General features: G+C 43.4%; 1 protein-coding gene across 2 annotated transcripts in view; it reads right to left on the bottom strand.

The window, feature by feature from the left end:
* Window positions 1-5923: 5923 nt before the first annotated feature.
* The window catches only part of ARHGEF33 (Rho guanine nucleotide exchange factor 33), a 45816-nt gene continuing 25457 nt past the window's right edge, over window positions 5924-26282 (bottom strand). Inside the window, exons 10-16 of one of the 2 annotated variants that reach the window (XM_040623131.1) lie at window positions 24863-24946; window positions 23635-23718; window positions 21976-22124; window positions 20765-20929; window positions 17492-18305; window positions 13086-13225; window positions 5924-6086 (exon numbers count right to left, since the gene is read on the bottom strand). In XM_040623131.1, coding sequence (XP_040479065.1) covers window positions 5957-6086; window positions 13086-13225; window positions 17492-18305; window positions 20765-20929; window positions 21976-22124; window positions 23635-23718; window positions 24863-24946 — 1566 coding nt within the window. In that variant the 3' untranslated portion in view covers window positions 5924-5956. Of the gene's footprint in view, window positions 6087-7558; window positions 7932-13085; window positions 13226-17491; window positions 18306-20764; window positions 20930-21975; window positions 22125-23634; window positions 23719-24862; window positions 24947-26282 lie in introns of those variants that run through there. The other variant, XM_040623132.1, reaches the window with a different exon arrangement.

The following is a 26282-nucleotide window of genomic DNA, read 5'->3' as shown; positions in this document are numbered from 1 at the left end:
GGACAAGGGGATGTAGGGGATGCGGTGGTGATATGTAAATGCGATGATCAGAGTCGGCTCACAGAGAAGGTGACACATGAGTAAACACTTGAAGGAGGTGAAGGAAGGAGACGTGCAAGTGTCTGAGGAAGGAATCAGCCAAGTCACAGGGAAAGGCCAGTTCAGAAGCCTAGAGGCAGGAGCATACTTGGTACATCTAAGGAATGGTGAGGCTATGTGTGCCTGCAGAGGAACGAATGTGGGCAGAATAGGAGAGGCCATCGGACATTCAGTGGGATCCAGATCACTTGTGATGAGTTTGGCTTCCATTAGAAATAGAGCCCATGGAGCGTTTGAGTAGAGGTTCGCTCTGGCAGCCATGTTGAGAATAATTAGGGGTTAAGAGGAGGAGTGGGGCGGCTAGCCCAACAGAAGGCAGCTTGGTCAAGGTGACAGCAGTGCAGGTGGTGAGAAGTGGTCAGAGACAGCCACTTTGCTGAGAGACTGAACATGGGGCTTAAGGAACAGAATTATCGGGGCACCTGGGTGGCTCATTTGGTTAAGCGTCTGATTTGGCTCAGGTCATGATCTCGTGGTCCTCAGAGCGAGCCCCGCGATGGGCTCTGTGCTGAGCAAGGAGTCTGCTTGGCCCTCTGCCCCTCCCCACCCCTTGTGCTCTCTCTCTCTCCCTCTCTCTCTCTCAAATAAATAAATATCTTTTTTAAGAAAAGAGTTAAAAAGAAACAGAATTGTCAAGGATGACTTCAATGTTTTTGGCAACTAGAAGAACAAAGTTAGCATTAACTGAGGTGGGAAGGTAGAGTTGAAGCAGGCTAGGACACATTCAGTTTAATAAATATGTCAGACATCTGAGGGGTGCCAGGCGGCAGTGGGAGATAGGAGTCTGAGCTGAGAATATAAAATTGGGAGTCACTTTCATAAAGATCATATTTGAAAGCTAGCAGACTGGATAAGATCACCAAAGAAGCTAAGTACAGAATGGGAAAAGAAGAGAGTAAAGGAGAGCCCAGGGGCACTCTGACAAGAGAGGGAGAAGGAGGGAGAACCAGCAAACAGACCAAGAAGGAGCTGCCAATGAAGTTGTAAGCCAACAGTAGGTTGTGCCCTTGAAGCCTAGTAAATTATTTCAGAAGGGAGAGGGGATAAGCGTGTCAAATACTCTTTGACAGGGAGAGTGGACCATTCATTTAGCAAGGCGGAAATGAGTGATGCTCTGGACTCAACCAGTTCAGGGGAGGGGTGCAGGCCCAGTGAGTCTAATAAAGTATGTGGAGAACTGGAGCAGTTGCCTCTCTCAAGTTTCACTCGAAAGGCAAGCAGGCACGTAAGGCATAGCTACAACAGTCAAGGTATCTTTTGCTTAAAAAATGGAGAAATAGGAGGCGCCTGGGTGGCTCAGTCATTAAGCATCTGCCTTCGGCTCAGGGCATGATCCCGGAGTCCCGGGATCAAGCCCCACATCAGGCTCCTCGGCTGGGAGCCTGCTTCTTCCCCTCCCGCTCCCCCTGCCTGTGTTCCCTCTCTCGCTGGCTGTCTCTCTGTCACATAAATAAATAAAATCTTTAAAAAAAAAATGGGAGAAATAAGAGCATGCTTGTATGCTGAAGCGTTGTCCCAGTTGGAAAATGTGATAATGAGGAGAAGGGATGTGACCTAGTGCTGAATGGAAACAACCCACTTAGAAACACCGACGGCGTCCAGCAACAGGCCTTTACAGGAGAGCCCACTGCCTTCAGATGAACAGCTTTACATACATGAGGAAGAAACACAACACATTCAGTTTTCCTGCTCAGAAGTATGAGCATTTAATGCTACCATCTCTGAAGGGAATGAGGCAAGAGGGGAGAAAATAATCTATAGATAAGAAACAAGTTTAGATGCCTTATCAAGATCATGCATGCATAAGCTCTTTGAAAACAAGTTTAGGAAACAAGCTATTTGGGTAGAAAAATCTTGACTATTTTGCACGTCTGACAAACTCCAAAAACAACATTCTCAGCATTGCCTAAATCATATGTTCTTATACGTATGTTTAAAACTTTGGTCTAGTGTCACACAACAATTTCTATTTTTTCCCCTTAAAATATGTAGGTCCTCATCAATTTTCTCAACCTCTTTTATATCTCATGTTCCTTTTCTCTCCCCCCTCCCCCCCACGTGAGACTCACTGGCCTGTATTCCATAAATACCAGTATGCTCAGACGCTCAGAATGCCACACTCACATCTTTAAGTTAAATCAACTTTCAGGCTATGAGAATTCCAAGTGTCCCAAAAGCATTACTAGTTTTAGGCTCAGGAAGAAAATTATTAATGGTGATGTTTCAAGAGAAAATTTAGTCTGAAAACTAGATTTAATTTTATTATACAACTTAATGTATGACATTCATTTTATTGTTTTCCTAAGTGCATGCGATAATCTGGAATATACAATCAATTCTACCGATTTATTATAAAGAACACTAATCCTGTGTACATGTATATTTTAACCAAAATCTTATTGTATGTGATAGTAAAGGTCACAGATGATAAATGTAAGAATTCAGAAAGATTCATTTGGGTTTTGATGAACTACCAACTTTCTGTTCAAGGTAAGTGTAATCAACTCTTTATTCTGTCCTAAATTTCCACCTATGGATAGAATCTGAGTGCTGAAGTTTACTACATCATTCAATTTGTTAGTCTAAGAGGTAATGGCTCTAAAATGTCAGTGGGCCAAAGAATCACCTCAGTGCATTTAAAATGCAGATGCCTGGGCCCCACTCACAAATATTCCAATAAAGGGACTGAGCTAGGACCCAGAAATCTGAATTTTTACAAGTGCCCTCATGGAGAAAGAAACGCATTGGTAAAGACTTGAAGAAGGTAAGTGAACGAGACACGAGATACTATAGAAAGCACTACTCAAAGGGTTTTCCCTGGACAAACATGAAACATTCTGCTTTCAAGTCTCCAACAGGTTTAAACCATTTGTCCCGTGATGAAACCACCCCCTGCAGGGAACCCCAGAGCACTGGTCCGCAAATCCCTCTTCTCCGAGGTTCCAGCTTCGGAGTCAGAAAAGCAGGGCGATCCTTGCTCGGGCTTGGACACAGACCACACCAGGCCGCAGAAGGGACCGGGTGCTGCTCCCGACCTGTGCAGAAACATCCCCCTCATCTTTCGGTGGAGTGGTTCTTTCTGCTTATGAACCCCGACACTTCCAGAAGACAGCTGTGGCCTTCTGCTTAAACTGCACTTCTCCAAGAGACTGGAGCACCCAGACGCAGGAATTGCAAGACTCTTTCTCACCCTGACTTCATCCTTACTGAAACATTAGATGTCATTAAGAAATTTCATTAAAGATCCTATCTCTGCTGTCAGTTTATACAATACTACATAGTAAGATGATGAAACAAGCCAGGACAACAGAGAAAAAAGTAGCAACCTTTTTTTTTTTAAGTGGAGGGATGTTTTCTACGTCTAGAGGCTGTGAAAGTGGCAGCGGTGCCTTTTGCCTTTAAGCAAAAACTGCTTCTGAAGACAACTGTATTTTATTTCTTTGATATTTTTCTTTTAAAAAAAGAAAGGCAGGAAGGTAAAGTGACAACCCTGAAGCTCTTTGTCGAATTATGAGTAGAAATTATCCTCTGTAGCCTACTGTGTACTATTCTAGAGGTGGAAAGGAATTTTAAAATGTACATCACAGTTCGTCATAGTTCCTTCCCTTGAAGGGACTTACATTCTTCTTGGGAAGACAAGACAAAACACATCAAAAGATAGACAAGTTACAGCACCAGAGACCACAGAAAGATGGCGGACTTAAACTGGACCTCGAAGACTGGCAGGGAGGAAGGAGGCTGGGGAAGGCCTGAAGCAAGGTGCATGGCCCGCCAGCAGGCAATAGAAGCCCAGCTTGGCTGAGGCACAGTAGTCCAGCAGGCCGGCGAAGTGGGAGATGGCAGCCAGAGAAAAGACTGGGAGCCATACTGGAGAGTAGGACAACCTTGGATGTTCAGAATTTGACAAGTAAGAACATTCAGATAGTTTCACACAATTCAGTATTCAGGAATATTAATGTGTTAGAGATGTGTAGGATTGAAGGGAACAGACAGCCCTTGGGGGCAGTTAGAAAGCTACAAGAAAAACCCAGGTATCGGGTGAAGGAGAGAGTAGCAGCACTAATTATTACGAGTTTTATAGGCTAGTTTCATAAAATATAACAAAACTGAGTTGTGCTACAGATGTAACATCAAGACTTTTTCAAAAGATGTTATCAGAATGAAAATTTGGGAGGTGTGTGAGAGTTTTGAAACCTTCCCAGTAATCGATCATTTTTATGATCGACATTACGAAGGGGAAAGAAACGTTATTGTTTTTACATTTTACTTAAAAGACTGTAACTTGTGCTTCACTTTTCCATGTCCAGTCAGTTCTGCACTGTGCTTTCAGGCACTGCCCTCAAACCGCCTTCAGCCTACTAATGAAGAGAAATCTAACTTCGAAGGGGTTCGTTAATTTCAGGAAAATGAAAAGCTTGGCTTACACTAAATACTGGAAATGCCCCAAATTTGGCAGTGATCTTTTAAGTGTTCCAGATCAGCTATTGTTCAAAATGCTAATGGATGAGTTCCTAATTAATCATCAGACAAGCAGAAGAAAACCTGTAACACTCAGAAGTAAAACTTCCCTGATTCTATCAAACAGCGCGTTCCTAGAGCAACAGCCTCTAAAAAAGTTGGTCTGAATGCCAAGATTTTGAAGAAGCAGTAACCAAATGCCTCTAATTTATTACAGGCGACTGCCTGGGAAGAGAGACAAGTTGTTTAAACCAAATGGGTTTCTATTATTCTTACATTTGGGTCATGCCAAGGATGGGGACCGTGTTGGATCTATCCGTGTAGAAACAGAGCACGTTCCATCACCCCGCAGCCAGGCAAGCCTCATGGCCACGATTCCTCTGAACTACAAGAACGCTGGTTTTTTTACAGCTCACTGCTGGAAAACAGCCCTAAGTTTTCATTCTGACCTGGTGTTTCGTAGCAACCCCTGTGTGTGAGCCGCTAAAGCACTGATGTTGTTGCCACCTTCTTTACAGACTGAAGAAAATCTTTTTAAAAAGAGGATGTAGCTAGGTAAGGGCTTTCTTCCCAATCCGCCTGTGCGTGGGCGTATGTGACACTCGGGGTCACTAGTGGGTCTTTGAATCCTGAATACTCAAAAACACGTAGACTCTCGACTGTTCTCATCTATAGCACAACCCACGTGAGGGAAAATGCTTCTTTGGCCTCCCAGTTTCGAGAGAAATCATTGTTCCCTGTACTGATTTTCATAACCACAGAAGAAGAGAACTACTACTCTCGGGGTTCTCTTCCTGTTTGGAGATCAATGCGTCTCTAAGATCTGAAACTTCTATATCATGGTTTAAGCACAAATTCTCCACAACTCAGATTGGCAACATGTAAAATACAACTCTGTTCATTGATCCTTTGCCTTAAGGGATGTTGGGTATTGCCTTGGGGTTTTTGAAAGACAAACGGCAAGACAGAACAGCTCCCTAACATCGTGTGTATTAGCCTAAGAACACTGGGATGAATTCATAAGGTAAATGCCTAGGAAGCAGAAAACTCACATCCACGTTACATCTCAACATTCTATTGGGGGGAATGACTTCAAGTTGGAAGTTATTGTTCTTACAAACATTTATTTTCCTCCAAATTTACTGTGTTTCTGTAATGCTGTGAAAAGTCTTCATTTCCCTTTTCCCAAGTGTTGAGGTTCAAAAAGCCAGCTCTCAACCATAGACTAATCTTCATCTCTTCAATGTCTTGTATGTTGATTTAGTTTCATATGTAAGTATTTATATTAGTTTTCCTCAGGGATTTATACATCAATATATATATATATATATTCCTACACAGATATATACAAGCTTTTTATCCTCATCTTACCACTTGACAATACAACTTTAAGTATGTTTTACACAGCTGTTCCTTGGTCAAGGTCATTTGCAAGAGCAAGTCGGTTTCTGAAGAAATCTTGTTTGGTGGGTGAAGGATCCATTGAGGGACTCTCATTAGTTTTTTCCCTGTATTCTGATCCACTGGACCTAAAATCTCAGCACACAGATAAAGTACAGGTTGATTTGGTTTTAATTGTTTTCAGATATTTTATCCAAATTGTTTTGCATTTGTTAAACAGTTGCCTCTTAGATCTGGAATAATTTTTACTTCCCTTCAATTTCATGACTCAGGACATGTGTAACTAAAATTTGCAACGAACATAAAGAGAATATCTTTCTAACGCTTTATGGAGACAATTGTGACAACTGTGTATGTTAGTGTAAGATATTGTGTATAACGTTGTAAAAGGGAAATAAAAGCTCAGAAAATTTAGGAAATCCTATTTTTGATTCAACAAAGTAACTACTCCAGAAATTACCAAGGCCCTTAAATTAAAATGGATGGAATTCATTGTTCTCAACCAAGGTTATCTATCAAGGGCCGTTACTGAATTTGGGCATTACATTACAAACTCTTGCTTTTGCTTGTTTTCATTTTTAAATGAAAGATTTATTGAAGCCAACCACACATATATGCTACATTTGGTAGAATGCAGAAATTCGTACAGTAGTCAGATTGAGGAGATGCTATAATCTCAACCACCACAAAGGAGACCAAGCCCAATCAATAGTCAACAACTCAAATCAGTCCAATTGAGTCCCCAGTCGAGGGTGCATTCTTCCTTTATCTTGGTTAAGCCAGTTGGGTAATCCATTCCAGCTCTGCACCTTCTCCAGTTTGTTCATGTCAGAAGTCCCTGGAGGGAGGAGGCTTTCTGGAAATAACCTCTGATAAGCTAGGCTGGGGACCTTTGGCTAACTTAAACTCTGAGCTAGAATGGGTAGAACTAGCCCACTGACTAAGAACCAATATCAAAAGACCTCATGCAGGATGTATGGAAGTGATGTTAGACATGAAGTTCTTTGTCCAAAGCTCCTACACAACTGAACAAGTTCCCCATGTGCTGAGGCAGAATCAGGCATGCTTCCACTATCCACAAAAGAAGGGTAAGTTCTTTCACTCTCTTTGGTATGCTATGAGTCCTCACTGTTGTTGTTAGGTAAGTTAATTGTGACTCTATCATCCACTGAACTCATTGGGCAGAATTCAAACACCCCTTTACATTATTCAAGGAAAGAAGTTGGATCCACACAAAGACTAAAATCCTGATATCTGGAAACCTGATGACTGACTGGATTTTCTTACTATTCACCCTGATACTTGGTATCACAGATGAAGCCAGAGCTGCCCACCATGTTTTCTACTTCCAGTCAGGAAGAAGCACTTTTCCACTACACCCCAGTGCACAGAGGAGAAACTATTCTTTCTCTCAATACCAGTCGTCTGCGTACTCATCAGATAAGATTATTTCTTATCTGGTGGGGTGAAAGTCCTTTTTCCTTTTCAAAATCCCCCTTGGAACTCTCCCTTGAAACAGCCTCCACATGCCCCACCCTAAAACTCCACACCTTTTCTCAACTCAGAATCCCCGCCTACCTATAGTTCAAATCATCTTCCTAACAAATCAAAATGTTAGGAAGTATATTTTTGGCAATTTTATTCTTTCCCCATATCTTCTGCTATCCGGAAGGCTAGGAATGCCTATAGATTTTGGGGTGGGAAATAGGAAGCAAGATTTGAATCTGGCTGGTGTTTCTTCTGAATGGTTCCCCCATATGGCAGTTTCTCATCAGAAAATCATTAGTCAAAACTTAAAATCTTTACCTCACATTTCCCCCTCTTAGCTACATCTGAGCTCTCCAAAACCCAGTATGTCATACTTTGATGGTTCCAACATGCAACTGTTTAGTGTTTACCTGGAAATGGGAAAGCTTTGATGTCACCACCAGCCCCAAGGACCACAGAAATCTTCACCAGTTGCGTTCCCATTTCTGAAACAAATGCCAAAATCGCCCTGTCTAGTTTTCAAAGTCCACAAACTCAGCTCAGTATTTTCTCACAAACCACTTTCTCTGTGTCTCCAAGTATGTGAATTTCTCTGCATTTCTTGATATTAACTATTAATTAACTAATGGCTAACTTGCTAATCCTTTTCAAAATCCAGCATTCTACTGTAGCCATGACTATAAGCTTATTTTTATCCTTTTAAAGATAATTTTAACTGACCGCTTTGTAGTATGTGGCCATTTGGACTCCTCCAAATGTGTGGCTATTAGGCTTCGAAGTAATGTATACCTAAATTACTGGGAAATAACCTGCAGAACCTAGGAGAAGGGGCCAGTGTATTTGCTTTTATTCCCTTCATCTATAAAACGGAAATGGCTTTTGAGCTCCTGGGGCCATTTTGGTTGATAGCAGGGCAGATCTGAGCAGACATTAGAGGGAAAGGAAAGCAGATGCTTGCTGGATAAGGGTACAGTGGCTGCCAGTACGTTCTGACGCATAGCAATCCAAGTGTTTGATGGAAAGAGAATAACCTGTTGCTACGCTTCCCTCCACTCAGTCCACAGAGACAAAGAAAATAACAAGCTGGGTAGGTCATACAAGTATACATCTGCTACAAATAAGCCTTGTAAGTTTATCTGGAGCTGGGAAGAGGAGTAGAATCCAGTGCCGTGGAACCCTCTGACCTAAGAAGGGCTGGCTTTCTGATGGGAAAGACCGTCTCCTGTGCAAGCTTTAGGAGACCTGCACATGAAAAGTAAGGGAACAGGGGAACACCCATCCTGTCACCCAAATCAGTCAGTGGTGGTAATCAACAGGGTGACAAATGAGCATTCACTTACTGTATGTTTGTTGAGTGCTTACTATGTTCTAGGTCCTAAACCGTCAGCTAGGTTACCCTTACCTTTGAACTGTAAGTTTCTAATGGGCTACAACTATGTCTTTTACTTCTTTTGTGCTAGACAGAACCTAGTACACTAAAGACCCTTAACTTAGTGATGGATTTCAAATGACCTATTAAGACACATTTGTAATGAGGTTTAAGTCATCTAAAATGTTATGCCTTCAACCATCTCCTTTAATTTTGAAGTGATGTAGCGAAATGAGATGGGAGATGAGAGAGGAGCCTGAGTGGGTAAGAAATGGGAGAAGGACGTAAGATAGGCTGTGAGGAGGTAAAGAAGAAGGTGGAGTAAATTATCAATTAGTTCTTTAGTAGTCCTGCTTTCCATTACATGGTCTGTTCCATAGCCGAGGCTGGGCATGTACAGAACCAGCAGGTAAGACACCAAAAGAAGAGGACTCACTGATGTTCAATGACATGGGGCCCTGTAGAAGTATTCTGTCTGTGTGATTACAAAAATGGAGAGATTCTGATGTGATTGGTGCAGGGAAGGTGATGATGTAGGAAGGAAACAGTCTGAGGTATATAAGTTATAAAATGTTAAAGAGGAAGAGAATGGGTGAGGAAGCAGAATTAATCATTTGGAAGCCATATTCTTTTTCTTCCACACCCCCCAAATTTGAGGATAAAAGAGCCTCTATACTCTCTACCCCTAAACTGTCTTACGTAATCCTCTTCTTCTGTGCCACGGCCCCAACCAAGAATACTTAATAAACTAAGTGCAAGATTTATGTATAAAGTAGTATGTGCCTCACACTTCAGAGTAGTCTAGACGTAAGTCTTGAACAGCCCCCATATACAGCCTTCCAGAATGGGACAGTTTGCCTTACTCCCTGCTCAAAGGCACAGAGCTAAGGATTCAGTCCAGCATCAGCCTATCACATTAGGTCTGTTCCTGGCTTCTAAGATCTTCATTAAAAATTTTTAAAGTCACTTAACATTTTCAAGCTTTAGATATGTAGTCTTTATTCTGATCAGTTCTGGGCAGCTTTCAGGGACATGTGACCTGGTATCTACCCAGGACAAATGTGCCTGAGACAGAAATAATCAGAGCATCAACCTTCTCTCCAAATATCTTGGGCACTTTTCAGGATTTTTTTTTTAATGATGTCAACTTGACTCTCCCTTTTGAATCCTTGTGGGTCTGAGCATTCGGCCCTCCCAGCCTCAGAGGGAAGAGAACCCTTTCTCGGGTTTTCTGCTGCATCTGGCTCCATGCCTAGCTTCGTCCCGAAGCAGCACTCTGGGTGTGTGGGGCCACCAGCCAAACAAGCCCCTATGGATACAAAAAGGGTATCAGTGTAGACAGGAATGAGCCTCCAGAGGGCTGTGGGGGAGGCAGGCAGCGAGCCCCAAATGTGACACAGGTGGCTGTTCTGGCACTAGTCCATTTTGGATCTCTGAGGCCAGGTTGTGGCATGGTTCCAGTACCCAGGATTAACCACTTCCTAAAGTCACAGGGCTTGCTGCCAGCCTGACCTCCCGACACATGGGAGGAGAAGGAGCTAAATGTCTCTTTCTGGTTCCTCCCTGTATCTGTCCACATGCCTGACTTCAGAGTGCAAGTTCCTACATAACAGCTGGGATTATGTCATTACAATTCCTATACAAGTGTCTCATACAGCACATGCATATAAGAAAGAATGCTTAACTACTGAGAAGAATGGTACGTTCTCATCTGAGTTAAGAGCTGCTGACCTTTCTGTGCTACACTGGGACCTTTTTGCCCTTCCTCTCTGTCTTAGCATAATGGAGCAAACTTCCCGTGGTTCTTACATGAGAACACTCAGGAGAAGCTACTCAGGCTTCTTCTTTACCCTGTGCAGAGTCCCAAGGCGCCCACTGCAGCTCCCTGACACCGGTGATATGCAGATATCACCTGGGGGTGCTCACGATCCTACCCCACATGTTCAAAGCCAGGAGAGCCTGCCAGAGGGAGCAGCCATCTGTGCGGCAGCCCCTTCACTTGCATTCATACACAACTTCAGATTTTTAATACAAAGGCAGCAGCAGGACTGGTGGCGGCATTGTGATTGATGCAGGAGGGACTGATCTATGAGAAAGGAGAAGAGGACTGCGGAGATCCATTTAACCCTCTAAGAAGGACCCCCAAAAGGTGCAAGAAGACTGAAAGCAATTAACCAACAGGAATTTGGAGAGTCCACAGCTAGTCCTCAGCATTGTGCCAAGGGCTGGGGGCGGGGGGCGGTGGGAGGGCTACAGAAAGGTAAAATCAGGTCTTCCAATGGTGAGTCTTTAAAATTATAGGTCCCAACGCCATATTAATTTCTTGTTCCAGGTGTTAAAAAGATGTGATTACTCAGATTGATCTAAAACAAAGCCAAAGTACAGATAAAGCAAATCTTAGCACTAGAAAGGACTCAGGTGCTTATCTCGGGCAATTTCCCACTCAGTGCAGGAACCCCTTCCATTAGCACCCTGACCAGGGTCATCTAGCTTCTACTCAGGAGAACCCACTCCCTCATGAGACAGCCAGCTCCAGTTCCAGCACCTGCATTTTTAGAAAGTTCTTCCTCTTACCCACTCCTAGCTCCGCCCCCTTGATACAGAGGGGACAAGACTACTCCCTCTGCCTCAAGTAACTGGCAGAGCATCTTCTTACATTGCTCTGAAAAATGGGAATTTGTAAAGGAACCAGCGGTGAGTCCATGGCTCCCTGTTTTCCAACAGACAGTACCCACTCATTATAAATGGCAGTGGGCAAAAAGTGGCTATTTGTTTTGGGAATACTGTGGTCTAGAAAAAAGATAGGCTTAAGCAGTGCCTATCTTAGGAGTCCTGAGAAGGATTTAGGAGCCTAAATCCTAAGGTTAGCCTGGAGGGTTGTCTGCTTCCAGGTCTCTCCACCCTGGCCAAACACGACAGAGGAAGGCACTGGGCCAAGAAAAAGTCTAATCTATGAACGTAAAGAGAGGAATACGAGTCTTAACTCCTCACCCTCTGCATAAAGGGGATCTAGCAACAGTCACACGTACCTTAGCAAAACTGAAAGGGGACTTTGTGGAGTAGTACTGTGTCTAATGCAATACTATTGCTCTCTTTCTCTTCCTCATTCTTCCAGTAACAACAGGAAGGGACCCACACTCAGAGATCCTCTAATCTCGGTACCACCCTCCCCATGGGAGAAAAATTAGACAAACCATCCAAAAAAGTCCTCACTCCAGGCCTGCCCCCAACTCTTCCATCAAGACCATTATCTAAATCAGCCAGTAACTTCTACCCTCAAGGAGAAAGTGATGTCCCTCAACTTCCTCACTTATCAGCAACTCTCCAAAGGCAGCTATAGTGTCTTTAACTTTCCCATCCACGAAACGTTTAAAACTGACTGAAAGAACCTCCTCTCCCCCAGAGAAACTGAGTAGCAGGGAAAATCTCTCTAAGGGAGGGGGAGATGGCGTGAGGACCAGTGCAGATAAGAAACAGCAGTCTCCCAGACGGGCAATGGCTAGACTGGAGAACTCCTCTCAGGTCAAATGCTAAATGCTCAAACCTCTCTTCCTTACGTTTCATGCTGGGGTTTGGCCACCACCTCCCAGTCTGTAAGACAGTGCCGATAAATGCTGGCCAAAATGCCTGGTGGGTGATTTCCTACAACAAGGACTTAGAGTCTTAGAAGGACCACAGAAGGGAAATGTCTTGTTTTTGCCTCCTATGGAGTATGGAAACGTCATTAAAGCGATTTATTATTATTATTTTTTTTAACTAGGGCCCAAGCCAAATCCATTCCGTCATTTCTGCTAAGGAAAACACTAGCGAAAGTCCCAATAAACATGTACTAGCATCCAGGATAACTATAGATTCCCACAGGCAGAAGTGCTGAGATGCCTTGGAAAACTCTCCACAGGTGGGGAGATTTGGATGGAGCACCCATTACACCCAACTGCAACAGTGGATCCCAGGCCTCCCAGTCTAAAGGGATTTGATTGTCACCAGCTCATTCCCCTGGGGACCGACTCGGCTTACTCTTCTCAGACACGTGATTTTGGGAACAAGGAAGTGGAGCTAAAAGAGGCAGAGGACAGGGCTGAGTTTGCTTTTACTCTAGATTACAATGAGAAACATCTTCACCTGACGGAATCGTGGCTATTGGCTGCAGGCACTGAGCTTGAAGCTGTTGTGTGAAACCAGGCTACTTAAAACTTATTACTGTTAAAACCCCAAGACTTAGCCCAAAGGGAAATGAGTTACAATGCTGTCTTGTCTAAGGGCTACTCACTTCTTTTTAAAGAGCTTGCGGAAGGAGCTCCGAAAGCCCCCTTTCTGGTCTTGCCTGGGGTTTTGATCGCTGAAAGATGTTTGTTCGCTTTCTCTTTCTTCCTTTGGACAGAATCTGGTGGTGTCTTCTAAATGCATCTCCTGAAAATATAAAAGAGGGGTGTTTATTTACTCTTTCCAAAGTTAACGTTATCCTGACTGGGACAATTTTTTTTTAACTTTGTCACTTTCCTCTCCCACCCCAAAGACTAACGGTGAGCACCCTATTCCAACTAAAGCAAACCTATGCTTATTAGAAGTTGAAAAGAGGATAACCTTCCGCTGAGTGCAGAAGTATTTTGTACGTATCAAGGCAAACAGTCTTAGAGTAGGATTACGGCATAAAAACAATTAAAGATCAGGACATAAGGGGAGTTAGCCTGTATCTAAAGGGTCTGGAGAGTAACTTCCTAGTCTGGCACCAATCCTGTCTTGCTGGAAAACAATGGGCCCCTCATGTCTCTGGGAATGTTTCTCTTTCTACAAAATAGGGCAGTTCCTTTGTTGTAATGCTAGTTTTAAACTCATGTTCCTAACTCTCCATTTTAGACATAAATGAGGGAAGGAGGTTTTGCGGGGTCAGATCTGTTTAGAAATAGAAGTCAACCTTGTCTATATGGGCACGTACGTGCATGCGTGTATGTGTGCCTGCCACACACTTCCAACCTGCAAATACGCCTTTAGTATAGTTTTTGTCATTCTTAATTCATGGTATGTACAGTGTAAAGTAAAACTTAATAAAAAATAAGGCTCTATCTTCTGTGAACTTTCTAGTTACTTTTTAAGTGTGAGATGTGCTAAATAAAAGATATGCACTTATATTTATGTTCCATATGAATGAAATGTTTACTGTGAGGTGACTGAGACAAAAGCAACCTAAAATAGCTGCTTAATTTTGAACCACAGAAGAGAACCCAAGGAGTCAAAGCAAAAACCACCCTGAAACTTTCATGAATTGGATGAGTGACTGACTACTTGCTGACAGTGAAGTGAGGCATGGGGATGATTTTTTTTTTCAGGAAACAAGGTTTGACATTGAAAATTTAACTTGGAGTTACAGTAGCAGATGTAGAGTTTCTCTGAGACGCTACTAAGATTCGTTACTAAACTATGGAGAGCAACATCTTGATCGCTTAGTGTGGCATTTCTCAAAGTGGTCCCGGGGCAACAGGATCAACTGGAGTTTTTATTTAAAATGTAGAGCCCTGAAACCCAACCAGACTTTTGGAAATCAGAAACTCTGGAGTTAGGTCTAGGTAATCCTGATGCACACTTAGATTTTAAAAACCAGTGGTTTAGGGTATGCTCCTGCCCACCTGCACTTAATGTTTATATGAGTCACCTGAGAATCTTGCTAAAATGCAGACTCTGATTCAGTAGGTCTGGGGTGGAGCCCAAATTCTGCAATTACAATAAGCTCCCACGTAATAAATGCATTTATTACTACCCTAAGGACCACACTTTGAAAACTGGGCTTTTAGGGACTGTTAGGAACTAAGTATATGGAGTTTAAGGAAAATCTCTCTGTGCAATGATGATCTTGATAATATCTTGCATTTGTATAGCATTCCGTACTTTACAAAGCATATTCACATACTTTATCTTATTTGGCCTGATCCCCACAACAACGCTGTGAGTTAGGTAAGGTATATATTGTCTTATTTTTACAGATGAGAAAACTGGAGGCACAGAGATGCCAAGTGAATTGTCCAAAAGCACACAGCTATTCAATAGCAGAGCCGGGACTAGAACCCAGATCTCCTGACACCCAGGTAGGTGCTCTTTGCACTAAAGTATACTGCCTCCTTTCCTGACTCTTAAAGACAGGGGTTGGCTGGCTCTGCGGGGCAAGGGTGGAAGATACACAGAGTATATTTAAGGAGATGGAATAGTTGGAGCTTTACACGTCTCAACGAGAAAGAGCTGACACCTTTAAAGATAGTGTTTTTGAAGGGTTCATCTTTTGCACCTAAAACCCCACCTCACTTCCACCTCAACCACTCACACACAAACATGCACACACAAACACATATATACACGTACAGATGCCTGCCGACATGCATACACACACGCACTGCTTCTGCCCACTTGGACTTTGCATTCCACCTCTCTAGGATTCCTAACAATCCACACCTTCTGAATTTTTAGAAAGAAAAATTTTGTCCAAAAACAGAAATAATAAGGTAAACTTTGTGTGAAAAATTCACATGCTTGAAAAATTTACTATTGACTGAAAGAGAAAAGGCCTCTTGTAACTGACCTCTATTTGACATCTCCTTAGTGTCACTTTCTGAACTGACTTGACTCTTGTCTGACACTTTTAGGGGATGAAACTTGCTCTCCAGGATGTCTGATTAACAGTCCCTAATATATTGTTTATTGTTATCTGGTATGTCTGATAAATAGCCACAAATGTTTTACTCATTGTTTGCTTCTCAGATATATTTTGTTATTTCTGGTTAGTGTTTTTTCTTTTCCAGTCAGTTGTTGAACTCCCATTTTTTCACATATTAACTGGGGGGGGGGGAGACTTATGAACATGTGAAATAAAAGCATTCTTTGCAGCTTAGACTATACTAGTTAGAAGGTTTTATATGTAAATATCTGCCCATCTCAAGTCAATTTGAATTGGCATTATTATTTCCTAACTACTTCCCTTGTTAATGAACTTCTAAACTTTGACACATGCTGAAGATTGATTTGCCTATGAAATTTTGCCTAATAGAATTTTGTAAAGTTCAGAGTTGAAAATCAAAGCCAGAAAAAAAAAATCTCAGAACTCTGGGGAATCTCAGCAACTTTAGCTGAGCATACAAAGGTCCCACTGTAGGAACCAGTCAGACTTTGATACCTGGAGTCTAAATGGGCTACAAGCTCAAAGGTTCTTCATGACGCAGACCCTTCCTGTTCCTCGGGCCTGCTGTCCACCAGTCCCACCTGGCACAGTATTCAAGAGGAAAAACATCACCCTACTGTTTTTTAAAAAAAGACTCATGAGCCTTTTTCATTATTTCCCTACCTCACTCTTCATTTAGGGAGATTTTAAAATTGAATTCAGACATTCAATTTATCCAGGAGGTCCTGTCTGACCACCAGCAGGGTTTAAATAACCTTCCCACGTGTTCCCACAATTTATTATAATTCTGTGTTTCTGTGTTTCCTTCCTGTGATAAGCCAGTGGTCCTGGAGGGCAGAGACTTAGGTGCCATTCATTTCTGAACCCTCAGCCCTTAGCACAGAGCCCGGTGGGAGGCAGGTGCTCAGTGTTGCTGAAAATGAATGAATGAAAGGAGTCAGTGATCCTCAATCTGTCCGCACTCACTTGGAAATGGGAATAGGTGGATCACAGGGCCCTGATTCCTGGAAAAACCTCCTCTAGCCTAGGCAAAAGGTCTCCAGAGCTTGATGCAAGTTAGTCCTGGACTATATCATTTTCATGATGTACCAATACAGAGCTGCCCTGTAAACCCTAACCACTACTCTTCAAACGAGGTGAAACAAGAAGAATGGTGGCAAAGGTCAAAGCTATCCTGTTCCTCTCTGCTTAATCAGAAATTGCGTTGTTCCAATCACATGCAGAGAAATTGTTTGCTCAGGATCTACTAGCCCTTCCATGGATATGTACTTAAACACCCCTTTAAACGTCCCAAGGCTTGCAGAGAGCAACGTTAGATATCAAAATACTAAACATTGATTTGGGCGCCAAGAACGTATTTGGGGGTCAAGGCGTCTTTGACTATATCGTGTTGTCCCTGTCCCAGTAGAATGGGCAAAGGACTGTGACACCCTTTGCCGGTCACATTTGCCGCAGGCTTTGCAGGGAGTCCACAGTGAGACGGGGCAACCTGCCTCCTCCCTAGCTACCAGCAAGGCTAGTGCGGGTTCGGGGAGTGGGGCAGGTCGGCACACCGTGTTCAGTATTTTGAACACTTCCACGAGAAGGTGCCGGCAGAGGAGGAAACAGGTCTGGGACTAGCGTGCAGGGCTTCGAATGTGAAGTGCAACTGTGAGGTGCCGCAGCTTAAGCAGCGAGGCAGAGAACACCCCTAACTTTGTACGGGGGAGGTGTGGGGCAGGGTGGTGACGGTGTAGACAGGTCTAAGAGTCCGTCTTCTCTGCTGGCTCTTTGCCGTCATACATACACGTACAGGACACGCCCTCGTGCCCTGGCACTGCAGAACGGGCGCTACCGCTCGCCTCCGGGCCCACCTGAGGGACAAGCCTCGGACCGGGGCTCTCCCTCGGCGGCCTCCGCTCCCCCTCTGGCCAGCCCGCTTTCCCCTCCACGCTAGGGGAGCCCAGGCTGCTCCCTGGAGATCTAGGCCCGGGGCTGCCGGCACTGTGGGTTTGGGTTTGGTTTTACTTTACCCTCCTTACTTCCAAATAGGTCTGCTTTTCGCTTTGGGACCTCTGTTGGGGGAAGAAGGTCCGGGGCGCGCCGCGGGCGGCTGCCACTGCGGCGGCGGCGGCCGGGCCGTGCGGCTGCGCGGCGCGCTCGGCTTTGAGCGGCGCGCGGCCGCCGCTGCTGCTGCGCGTGCTGTAGAGGCGCGGGGCCACGCCCTCGGCGGGCGGCGCGCGCGGGAACTCCTTGAGCGAGCGGCTCAGCGGCTTGGCCTTGCCGTGCGCCTGCGCCGCCGCCTCCAGCTTGTACGCGCCGCTGCTGCCCGCCGGCGACGTCGCGCTCTTGGGCAGCGGCTGCAGCGGGTGCTCGGGCCGCTCGGCCTCCATGGCGAAGCTGACGGGCCGCAGGAAGCAGATGTCCAGGCTGGACTCGGAAGAGGCGGGCGAGCAGTTCTCGAAGAGGGCCGGGGCCTGGAACGGCTCCTCGTCGTAGGGCGCGGGCAGCGCGAAAATCTCGCCGCCGTACTCGAACTCCTCGTAGCCCGCGGGCACGAAGCCGCGGGCGTCGGGCAGGAGCTCGGCCGGGGCGCGCAGGGAGCGCTCCACGTTGCCCAGCGGCTCGGCGGGTGAGGGCTCGAAGTCCATCTCGGGGATGGCCTGCAGGGGCCCGGCGAGCGCCTTCACGTCCTGCTCAGCCGCACAGAACTGCGCCGGCGCCAGGAGGCTCTCGGGCCTCTCGTGCTTTCTGCTCTCCATCTCCCACTCACTGGGCTTCCCGGGCTGCATGCTCTCCATCAAGCTTTGCTGTTGTTGGCTTTTCTTCACTGGGGGCATCAAGTGTCTTTAAAGGGGAAACGGAATACAATACGGTTGGTTAGTGCAGGCCTCTCCCCGAAGCACGAGGCTGGGAGCAACACGCCTCTGCCAGCTGCTGCTAAGACGCACAACTAATGGTTCCTCTCCTCTCTGCCCTCCTAGGTGCCTTCGTGTGTCACCTACCAAACTCCATGGGCTTCTACAGCTAAGGAGTCCCCATGAGCCCTGGTCCCCCACGTGGGAGGGTGAAAACGCCATCTGTGAAGCAGATGACCGAAGTATCTGTCAGAGCAAGCAGGCTTGGCACAGAGATGGCAGGTTAGCCAAGGATGGTCGTCCCTCCGCACGTGGAAGCTCTGACCCGCCCACCACGTGGCCAGAGCCCCAAGGTACCTCCTTTTCTCTCCTCTCCTTTTTTTGCTCTAGCGTTATGAAACCAAATGATGCAAAGAACTTTTGTTCGACTCCTGGATCTAAACGCCTAAGAACAATTAAATTTCTAAATGAAATAAATGTGGTACAGCCTTGAAAACTGTTGAATCTGGATGATGGTATATGGGGTTCACTGTACACTTTACTTTTGTACATATTTGACGTTTTCACAATAAAAAACTAAAAAATTTTGTGGCTGTAGAGCATGCTGTATAAAGTTGTCTCAAACTTTGACCGACAGGAACAACCACCAAAATGAAAAGCTCTCACTCTAAATATGCCCAATTTCATGTTTAACCATGAATAATGAATAATTTACGTAGGATATTAGGGTAGCATACACGTCAGATTGGATGGGATTTGCCAGTTCTGGTGGAAGGTAATTGCCAGGCAGATGTGAGTCCATAACTACACGCAGACCCAACCTTTTATTTATTTATAGTTTATTAATTCTACCACCAAAAATGCATTAAAAATGCAGATGTATTATAAAGAAAAAACAGTGAACTTAAGATGAAAACGAGGTCTCACACTCAAAGGTGAAAAGAAATGATAAAATGAAATATTGACCTAACTTGAATTGTCTTTTCACTTGGAAAATTGTTAAATTTTTTACTGGCCATTTTCCCACCATGGAGTGCAATGGCAGCCATCTTTTTGGTCTGGGTATAATCTCTAGGGATTGTTTTGGCTCTATTTGCTGCACTTCAAAGAAGATAGCTTTATCATTGTCATAAAAGCTGAAGTGACCCACAAAGTAAACACCCTCTTCCTGCCTATCTCTTTCCCACTCTCCACCCATGAAAGGTATTTTTTCTGTATGGAGTTCTCCCCTACAGGATTTGTGGGATTTTCTCTATAGGAAGGAAATCTTCCTGGGCTCTATTTATAGAAAGGTTAATGTCTCATAGGTCCAGAATGTTTATGGAATATCTCTGTCTCTCCATATTTACACTTATGTCTTTCGATGATATATCATTCTCAATTTTAAGAGATGAAGGCAGAACAAGGAAATGGTTTATTTTGCATTACTGATCAGATACTCCTTCCAATGATTGTAATTGGCATTTAAAAAATTGTAGCGATTAAAAATTGAAATAATCTCAGTTGCCTACCTCTTACTTCATTGTAATTTTAGAAAAGTAGCTAAAACTTCAAATTTTCCTTAAGATAATAAAACTAAATTTTCCTTAAGGTAATAAAACCCAAAGCAGAAATTATAGTCTAAGGAATTACTTCTATGAAAAATGTCTGTATTTGACAGAGTGCTGGGGTTTGGAATTTTGAGTTTTAGTTTCCCTTATCTTTCCAGAAATCCTGGTTTCAAAAGTAGCTAATTTGACTTTATCCTTATCCTTCAGAGGTAAAGAGTTCCAAATATATATAAATGGCCTAATCCTTAATGTAAAAATCATCAAGAAGTTTGATGAATAAGAATCCAGCTTAATGTGCTAGAGGGTTGTGTGCAGAGACTTTAAAAGGCTGTCAAATACATCCAGTGCACACAACAGCTTTAAGAGAAGCTGTCATAAATGAAGAACTTAAGAAATCCCTTTCTGAAGCAGCTTCAAGGGGAATTGGGAAAGGCTGAACAACATTCTTTCTATATCACCTCAGGCCTGTTTCTCTTCTCAGAGCCTTAACTTCCACTCACCCCTGCCTGGGATTCTCTCTCCCTCTCCTACACCTTTTGGAGAGCTTAAGTGTGTTCCTATCCTTCTGAGGAGCTGTAAGATGCCTTCCTGTCTTCTCTTCCACTCAATCATTGTCTAAACCCAAAGAAACTTATGCTGTAGGCAGAGGGGGGTTATGTGTGATAAAATTGTTAGGAGTAGCCTTCAGCCTCTAGGCCTGCCTCTTAACATTAGCCTTCCTCTGGGATCCAACCATTGGGTCAGCTGCTTGCCTGCCATATATAGGCTTGATGGAGCAAGAGGGAGGGAGGAATCCTGTAGGTCATACTCCTATTCCACGCTGTCCTGCTACCCCATACAGATGACTCGGCACCCAAGGGCATTGCCATATAACCTTTCCATAGCAACAAGTGCTTACGTGACAGCAGGGCCAGAACTGGGAGCAGAAGGGTAGGGTTGCAGTATCTCTTCTGAGTGGATCCCACTGTCACGGACAGCCTCAGGGCCTGCAGTAGGGGAAGCATCTTGTCCAGTGTTTGCACACTGGGAAGCCAGCCCTTTGTACAGCTTTGCCATGGATGACCTATGAGAATGGAAGTAGTAATTTTCAGGGTGTACAGTGGGAAATTGGCTCTGAATGCACAGATTATACCAAGAAAGATAAGGAGACAATATTTCTCAGACAAAGCTCAGCTGTGAAGTTCTCCCTCTCTCTCTGTCTCTCCATGGCCCTCCACAAACCAAGTTGTTTACATAACAGTACAGGCTAGATGCTGGGCAAGAATAGGGATGCTGATTAATTGCCTGAGTTAAGTTTGAATGAAAGGGGTGGTATAGAAAGATGTCCTCCATATGAGGAGCCCTAGCTTGGGAAATGGCATCTTTTTCTGGTCTCAAACATCCACAGAAATGATTGTTTTCCTCACTGGGTTGGGATGAGGTTGAAGGAAATCCAGGTCATTAGAAAATTCTGCTATGGGTTGTTTCTGTTCCTTCTGAAGCCCAGATTCTCCCTAGTCAGCTCTTTTTGTTTCTCTTTAGCGTGAACTTTGTTCAACCAGCACCCTTATTTGTTTAGTTTTTATCCACAGCACTTACGCCATCTATTTATTAACTGGTTGTCCATCTCTAGAAAGTAAGCTCACGTGGCAAAGATTTTTGTTTTGTTCATTGCAGTATACTCAGTACATAGAGCAGTACCCGACACACAGTAAGTGCTCAATAAATACTTGTTGAGTTCATGAAAGAAACCACATTCTGGCCTTTAAACTGCATTTTTTTTTTGACCTGGTAAGCTTAGGGAAACAACTATTTTCAAGGTGGTTAATAACACAAGAGGGAGCCTGCATAGGGATTAGAGTAAGACTGTTTTTATTTTTCTAAAGTAATTGTACCTATTACCTGATGGAATTACTTTACCACCAGGTAATAAATAGGTCCCTCCCTCCTGTAGCCAGCTTGACCATCTCATTTCCCTCCTCTTTTCTGGTCTCTTCTTCCCCCGTCAATGCATTTCAGCAACTTAACATACAATGAGGTCACTTTTGACAGGTATCCACCTTGACTGTCGATATCCCTGTTGTCAGAAAACTTTGATCAACCCTCTAGATGGCACCATTAGAAGCTTACTTCTTGAGCTTTTTCCGTTTCTGAATAAGCAAATCCTCGTTGCATTGAAACAGCAGGGTGTAATGCGAGATGAATACTCGAAGGCGCTGAACACACACCAGAAGGAGGTAATAGTCAGGGTGTTCCTGCTCTGTGAACTTCAGGACATTCTGGATGGAGATAAAAAGGAGGCAGCATTGCATAATTAGAATGAAACTTTTGTCTCTTGTGCACCTTGCCTCCATCTGTTATCAGAGTTTGGTAGCCATTTAACCAGAACAACAATACATGTGGCCAATCTAATTGTAAGCTGAATGGTTAAACCTACTGTTCTCTTTGTCCATCAAGGGAGAATAATAGTCACCATTGCTCCTGTTTGAGTTGGATGTGAACGTTGGATAATTCCCTCTGAAAATTAGAAGGATCTACTCAATAGATCTCTAATTAGGGTAATAGAAACATTCTAAGAATTATTATCTATAAGCAATGCCTTATGACTTAAACGAGTCAGGCCAATGGTGAGAATGTCAGGCATCAAGGCAGGCTGGAAGGGGATGATGTTTATGACCAAGCCTGGCCTGGTGGTTCCTCCTATTATATTGGCTACTGCACTGTAGAGGAACGTGCACCTTGGTTGGATCTGGGAAAGCTAACATTTATTGAGTCTTCCTATTGCCAAGTACTAATGCCTTCACAGATTTGTTTTCTCATTTAATGTTGACCACAGCTAGGTTAGATAGGTGCAGTTATTACCTCCATTTAACAAATAAGGAAATCAAGGCATAGAGAAGTTAAGTAATCTTCATTAGGTCACACATCTAATGAGTAGCAGAGTCAGAATTTGAACTCAAGTCGGAGAGTAGAATCAGGGCTCTTATTTACCATACTGCTTGCAAGACCTGGGTTTCAGTCCTAGATTTTTTTTTTCACTTATATGTGTGTTAACTTGGGCAAGTTACTTATTTCTTTGGCTCTCCATTTCCTTACCTAAGCAATGGTAATGACCCCTATTTCATGGGATTATTGAAAGCATTAAATAAGATAATTATTGGGGCACCTGGGTGGTTCAGTCAGTAAAGCATATATGACTCTCGATTTCGGCTCAGGTCATGATCTCAGGGTCATGGGATCGAGCCCCGTGTTGGGTGCTATGGGGAAAATGGTGTGCAGAAGTCAGCTCATCAACTTCTTCATGCTTTCTCTGTGACATACGACATGAGCAATATATGGTAGGCCCTTGGACTCAAGCCAAAAGAAAGTAGTCAGGATAGCAGTTAAGTAGACAGGTTACACAGATATTTCTTAGATGCCAGCGGGTGGGGTAAGTGTTTGGGTGTACATTTAGATGGCTGTAGAACAAGGTGGAAGGGACTGAATAGTACTCAGAATCTACCAGGAGCTGCTATAGAGAGATCCTAGATCAGCAGAGGTGGTGATTGCTGGTAAATGAAGACAGAACTTCAAAGGCAAACGTCATGAGCTAAAAATTTTTAGAGATTGAGATTTCAGTTCATACAACAAAGTAGGAATGGGGTAATCACAGCAATCTAAGTCATTTCATTACTCCTTAGATATCATACCAACGATTCTTCCTTGACCCTTTACCGTGTTTCTCAGTTGCAAGCCACAAATAGTAGTTTAGCTTGAAAATCAGTTTGGTGGCTTCCCAGCCATGCCTACCTGCAGATGTATCAGATATTCAGGGATGCGCTGGACTATGTGAAAAAACAGTGTGTAGATGTCAGATTTAATCTCTTCATCACCCTGAATGAAAGAAAGGTAGAGTCATTCTTCAGCTCTGGCTGCAGAACCCCAAAGTCAGTCCTACCCCAAAAAACCCAGGGTTTTTTTTTTATTCGCAGAGCATTTTCTTTCTCTAGAGTGTCATGATCCTTCATTGGATAGGACACTTGTTCAGAGACACACTCAAGGAGACAATTCTTCTGTAGCAGGAAGCATATTGTACTTCTTTTGAAACCACCCAACTTTCCAAACAATCCCGTCCTTCCCCACCACTCTTTTTAGCATAGTGCTGGACAGAAGTGGCCACTCAACAAATTATATTTGAGTTGAAAGCATTCATTAAGATTCTCATGGAAGTGCTCATTACAATGGCTTACTAGTAGGCACTAAGGGTGGGTTGGAGCCTCATGAGGGTGGAGAAAGAATATAACTAGAAACCGGTCAGCTGGGCTGGCAGAGGAAACATGTTGGATTTTCTCCATATCCCTTCCTTTCCCTTTCCTTCCCTTCCCTTCCCTTTCCCCTTCTCAAATATTTGCTGAATGCTAACATGTGGTAGGCATTATACTTACAGGGTTGAGAGTAACGGGGGTTGAAGTAAAACATTAATAAAGAGACCCTCACCTCTTGTGAAACTTGATTAACTCTTAACTTTAGGCCTCTGAGAGGGTTTCTACTGACCTAAAATAGCTAGAATTGTTAGATATTTATATGCACTTATTGAGCACCTAATATAGCATTGCAGTAGCAAAACTTAAAGCTACATATTAGAACCACTTTATGATCTTATAAACTGACAGACACAGGATGATTTGAGTTTAATATTCAGATTCCAGTTAGCTGAGCCTGGGGGGGGGGGGGAACCCACACCCAGCATGCAAGCTGCAGCCGGAGGATCTCTGCTTAGAACACCTGTTTACTGTGTGCAAACTTCTAATGAAATAGAAAAAAGAAGTCAATAAATCAGAGCAAGGACCAAAGCACTGGCACTCCTCCTCAAGTGGGCTCCTTTAACCCCAGGTAGGAGTGTCAGTGACTCTCTTCGAGCCATTCCCCAGCCTGGAAGACAAGCTGAGTGCATGTGTTGTAATCCCCGAGGTGGTTAAGCAACGACCTATAGATACACATGTAACCAAAGGGCAGTGCACACATAGAGTTACCTTACCTCCTTCAGAACAACAACATGAACCAAAGAGATGCATTCCGGCAGGTCCCTTAGGTAGGCAACGTAATAATCCAAGAAATTATTCTTGAAAACAAACACAAAAATGCATGGTAAGAACCCGGAAACAGGAATGATAGCAGCTAATATTTTTATAGAGTCATTTATATCAAAAAGGAGTACTTTGCAGAGATTATCTTCATCATTTATTTAATGTGTTCATTAATATGGGTTTTTTGTTTGTTTGTTTTTTAATTCATTTTTTAAATCTTTTTGGTTTTAAGGTAAATATCCCTATGGACTTGGGAACCAAAACTCAATAGTCCTGTTTCAATGAGAGAAAGTGAAAAACCAGCGCAGCAGAGAGGGGTCACGTATGTTGAAAAAGTATTTTTAAATTGTTAAATAATTAAAATGCCTATTTTGTTTTTAAGTTACTTTTTATTTTAGTCATCTACATCCAATAAGGAACTTTGTCCAGCCCACCTCCTGGTGTCTAGACCAGTGATTCTCAACTTTTTCCACTAATTGTGTATTTCCACCGATTGCTTATTCATGTATGCAATATATTTTCAGGAAAACAATTCTCAGCTTCCAAAGATATATTCCCACAGATACAACAATTCTCAGCCCAAGAAAGCATATTGAATACAAATGAGTAAAAGTGATATTAGAGGGATTGCATTACATCTATATAAGTAAATAATTTATAAACTTTGTATTATCACCTACATGATTGATATACAGAGTTTGATTGCAGGCTAACTCTGGCTTGCAGACCAATTTTGATTAGCCCACACAATATTTTTAAAATAAATTTTCACATAAAATTCTGGCTTGGCAGTGTCTCTTAAAATATCAGAAGATCTGGCAATTCTCTTCCCTTCTTCCTGAATAATAATTGGATAATATTTCTTGTAGAAAAGCATATGTGCTCCACTTAAGCTCACCTCTCAATAGTCCATATTGTATCACATTCCACTTACTTCCACTCATTTATATCACTGTCTGGTCCTGCAGGCATTTTAGTTTGCAACCTCTGGCCTGGATCATATTTTCTTTGCAGAACATTACAGAGATTTCGAAACTTAACACCCTTTTCTCCAAGGAAGTGAAAATAAAAAACATCCAAGACAAATAACTACCCCTCACAGTTTTAAATATCTCTAAGGAATGAAATTAGGTGTGAAATACATTCACATACACAAACCCTCTTATATTTATTTTGTACGTGTGGATGGATATGTTTGTGAATGTGTGTATATTTATCCACAAGTGCACACACACACATTTACGTGCATGTTCAGTGGGTCAGTTATACATAGTACGGTGGGAAGCGATGGGCTGGAAGTTAGGAGACGTGGGTCATAGATCCACAACTACCTAGCCAGCTGAGCGATTTCAACAAAGTCTTTTAATGTCT

Source organism: Ursus maritimus, unplaced genomic scaffold (assembly GCF_017311325.1).
Source record: "Ursus maritimus isolate PB19 unplaced genomic scaffold, ASM1731132v1 scaffold_6, whole genome shotgun sequence".
Taxonomy (NCBI): Eukaryota; Metazoa; Chordata; class Mammalia; order Carnivora; family Ursidae; genus Ursus; species Ursus maritimus.
The sequence above is the reverse complement of the archived record's forward strand: the minus strand, read 5'-3'. Positions and strand labels throughout refer to the sequence as shown.